Source organism: Parus major, chromosome 28, assembly GCF_001522545.3.
Source record: "Parus major isolate Abel chromosome 28, Parus_major1.1, whole genome shotgun sequence".
NCBI classification, from domain to species: domain Eukaryota; kingdom Metazoa; phylum Chordata; class Aves; order Passeriformes; family Paridae; genus Parus; species Parus major.
In genome coordinates, this window is record NC_031797.1 from 4,339,428 (window position 1) to 4,342,875 (window position 3,448).

General features: G+C 71.3%; 1 protein-coding gene across 1 annotated transcript in view; it reads left to right on the top strand.

The window, feature by feature from the left end:
- MPND (MPN domain containing) overlaps nucleotides 1–3,442 on the top strand; it is a 5,393-nt gene extending 1,951 nt beyond the window's left edge. The window contains exons 4-15 of the mRNA XM_015651505.1: nucleotides 15–890; nucleotides 1,113–1,343; nucleotides 1,419–1,578; nucleotides 1,649–1,733; nucleotides 1,807–1,903; nucleotides 2,044–2,116; nucleotides 2,188–2,264; nucleotides 2,340–2,508; nucleotides 2,606–2,676; nucleotides 2,776–2,865; nucleotides 3,051–3,143; nucleotides 3,225–3,442. Coding sequence (XP_015506991.1) covers nucleotides 15–890; nucleotides 1,113–1,343; nucleotides 1,419–1,578; nucleotides 1,649–1,733; nucleotides 1,807–1,903; nucleotides 2,044–2,116; nucleotides 2,188–2,264; nucleotides 2,340–2,508; nucleotides 2,606–2,676; nucleotides 2,776–2,865; nucleotides 3,051–3,143; nucleotides 3,225–3,311 — 2,109 coding nt within the window. The 3' untranslated portion in view covers nucleotides 3,312–3,442. The remainder of the gene's footprint in view (nucleotides 1–14; nucleotides 891–1,112; nucleotides 1,344–1,418; nucleotides 1,579–1,648; nucleotides 1,734–1,806; nucleotides 1,904–2,043; nucleotides 2,117–2,187; nucleotides 2,265–2,339; nucleotides 2,509–2,605; nucleotides 2,677–2,775; nucleotides 2,866–3,050; nucleotides 3,144–3,224) is intronic.
- Nucleotides 3,443–3,448: the final 6 nt, after the last annotated feature.

Sequence of the window (3,448 nt, forward strand, 5' to 3'; positions counted from 1 at the left end):
CACCGGGCACGCAGCGGGCACGCGCACACCGGGCACGCAGCGGGCACGCGGTACCGGACACGCACCGGGAGCGCACCGGGAACCGGACACGCGCGCACGGACGCGCGCCCCGGCCGGGGACACGCACCGGTCACCGCCCCCCCCGCACACACCCGGGGCACGCGCGTGCACCTGCCCGAGCCCCCGGGACCGCGCTGGGGACATCCCGCGACATCCCGGGACACCCCTGGGGCAGGAGCGGGGCGGGGGCGGAGCGGGGACACCCCCCCCCACCGGGGACCTGTCGTGTGTCACCCCCGGCCTCCCCCGCCGCCCTCTGGGCTCACACCGGGCTCTGGGGACCTGCTGGGCCAGGGAAGGCTCACCCCGTGTCCCCCGACCAAGTCCCCGTGTCCCCCCAGCCGTGTCCCCACGTCCCTCAGCCCGTTCCTGTATCCGCCAGCCGTGTCCCCGTGCCCGCTGTCCTTTCCTGTCACGCTCTCGTGTCCTCATCCCCATCTCCGCACGTCAGTGTCCCCCAGTCCCCCTGTCCTTGTGTCCATCCCCTCCATGTCCTTGTGTCCCCTCCGTGCTTGTGTCCCCCCGTCCCCGTGTCCCCGTCCGCAGGCACAAACCATGGGGGGACACCCAGGGGTGCTGCCACACGCTGTCCCCCCCCGGCAGCGCTGGCGGCCGCCTCCCCCGGCGGGGACGAGTGTCTGGAGGAGGATGAGGATGAGCTGGAGCCGGGGCTGGACGAGGCCGAGGCCGAGCCGGAGGTCGGGAGCGGCGCGAAGGCGGCGGGGGGAGCCCGGGGGGCCGTTCTGACCCGCAGGGGCATCACCCTGAGGGTTCTGCTCCGAGACGGGCTCCTGGAGCCGGGCAGGGGCGTCCTGTCCATCTATTACCTGGTGAGCCTGGGGACACGGCTGGGGACACCGCTGGGGACACCGCTGGGGACAGGGGACACGGCTGGGGACAGGGGACACCGCTGGGGACAGGGGACAGGGAAAGGGACAGGAAAAGGGACCTGCGATGGGGACGGGGGATGTGGGATGAGGACAAGGGACGCAGATGGTGAACGCGGGACAGTGATGGGGACAAGGGGACGTGACTCCCGCCGTCGCCCCCAGGGCAAGAAGTTCGTGGGGGACCTGGGCTCGGACGGGACCATCACTTGGCAGGAGACGGGGCAGGTTTTCAACTCCCCGAGCGCCTGGGCCACGCACTGCAAGCGCCTGGTGAACCCCGCCAAGAAGTCGGGCTGCGGCTGGGCGTCCGTGCGCTACAAGGGCCAGAAGCTGGACCAGTACAAGGCTGCGTGGCTGCGCAAGCACCAGCCCAACGTGCCACCCCCCGAGGAGGTGGGAGCGGGGTCGCCTCCCCCTGGCACCCCCAGGGTGCGGGGCGAGGTGGGTGCCAGCCCCGTGTGCCCGCAGAGCTTGGCCAGCGAGGGCGAGGAGGAGGAGCTGCCCGAGGATGAGGAGGAGGAGGTGAGGGAGGGTCGGGTGCCGGTGCCGGAGCCGGCCGCTCCCAAAAAGCCGGAGGAGAGGAGCAGGAAGCAGCAGGGCAAGAGCCTGGCGGAGCCGGCGGGGACGGGTGAGCTGCCGTGGGGGTCCCGGGGGTCCCGGGCAGCCCGGCCCCGGTGACGGGACCCTGTCCTTGGCAGATGCCGGCGCCGCGGGGAAAAGGCTGGAGGTGAAACCCCGGGTGCCCGTCCGCTACTGCAGCCTGGGCACCCGCGACTCGGCCAGGTAGGGGACACGGGGACCCCGGGGCTCAGCAGGGCCGGGGGCAGCGGTGCCAGCGGGGCTCTGGCTCTTCCAGGAACCCCCAGACCCTGGTGGAGGTGACGTCCTTTGCCGCCATCAACAAATTCCAGCCCTTCAACGTGGCCATCTCCAGCAACGTCCTCCTGCTCCTGGTGCGTCCCCTCCCCAGGCTGGGACATCGCTGATGGCGCTGGGGACCCTGATGGCGCTGGGGACCCCTGCAGCGAGCGCCGTGTCCCTCGTGTCGCCGTTTTAGTGCTGAACTGTGGATTTTAACCTTTTATTCCTTTAGGATTTCCACAGCCACCTGACGCGGAGCGAAGTGGTGGGGTACCTGGGGGGGCGCTGGGACACCAACACCCAGTGTAGGTGGGGTTTGGGGGGGCGGGGGTGGCTCTGCCGTGGGCCGGGGGTGTCACCAGCAGTGTCCCCGCAGTGCTGACGGTGCTCAGAGCCTTCCCGTGCCGGACCCGCCTGGGTGACGCCGAAGCCGCGGGCGCTGTGGAGGAGGAGGTGAGGGGCTGCTCCAGCCTCGGGGGCGGGCGGGGGGCTCTGGAGGGGCTGGAGCCACGGTTTGTGCCCCCCCAGATCTGCCAGAGCCTGTTCCTGCGGGGGCTGTCGCTGGTGGGGTGGTACCACAGCCACCCCTTCGGGCCCGCGCTGCCGTCCCTGCACGACATCGATGCGCAGATGGATTATCAGCTCAAACTGCAGGGCAGCGGCAACGGCTTCCAGCCCTGCCTGGGGCTCATCTGCGGTACGTGCCCGGGGCCCGGGGGTCCCGGGGGTCCCGGGGGTCCCGGGGGGCCGGGGCTGCTGTCAGCCCCCCGTGCCAGCCCCCTCTGTCCCCTCAGGGCCCTTCTACCACGGCAACCCCGGCGTGGAGTCCAAAATAGCGCCCTTCTGGGTGATGCCGCCGCCAGAGGTAAGTGGGGGAGAATTTGGGGTGGGGTCCCCCCACGCAGCGCCCTCGGGGGTCCCCCGAGCTGTGGAGCGACCCCTGCCCGGCTCCCCCGCCCCCCAGCAACGGCCCAATGACTACGGGATCCCCATGGATGTGGAGGTCACCTACATCCAGGATGGATTCCTCACCAACGACGTCGTGCAGGAGATGGTGAGAGAGGGGTGGGGGCCCCCAAAACCCCCCGAGCCCGCTGGGCTGTGCCCCCACTCGTCCCCACCGTGCCCTTAGCCCTGGTGATGGTGGCAGTCCCCTCCCCAGAGCCCCCGAGCTCTTTGGGGTCCCCGTGCCCCGTTTTGGGGCACCCCCAGGGCCCGCAGCCCCTCTGTCCCCCCCAGACGCTGCTGGTGGAGTTCTATAAGGGGGCCCCCGACCTGGTGAAGTTCCAGGAGCTGTGGAGCCAGGATCAGACCTACCTGGACAAGCTGAAGGTGGGAAGGGCTGCGAGGGGAGGGGGCTTTGGCGGGGCACCCATTCCCTGGTCTGGAATTCTCTGGGGTTCCCCCGCTCAGGGCTCCCTGGCCTCCCGCACCCCCAAAGACCAGAGCTTCACCCACGTCCTGGAGCAGATCTTCAGCCTGCTCAAGATCAGCGGGTGAGGGCCCGGGGCCCCTCGGTCGGACCAGGTGCCTCCCGCAGCCCGGGCGGGGCTCAGCCAGAGCCGGTGCGGGGCAGCCCCGCAGCTCCCGGGGCTCCGGAGGCTCCCGCAGCTCCCGGGGCTCCCGCAGCTCCCGGG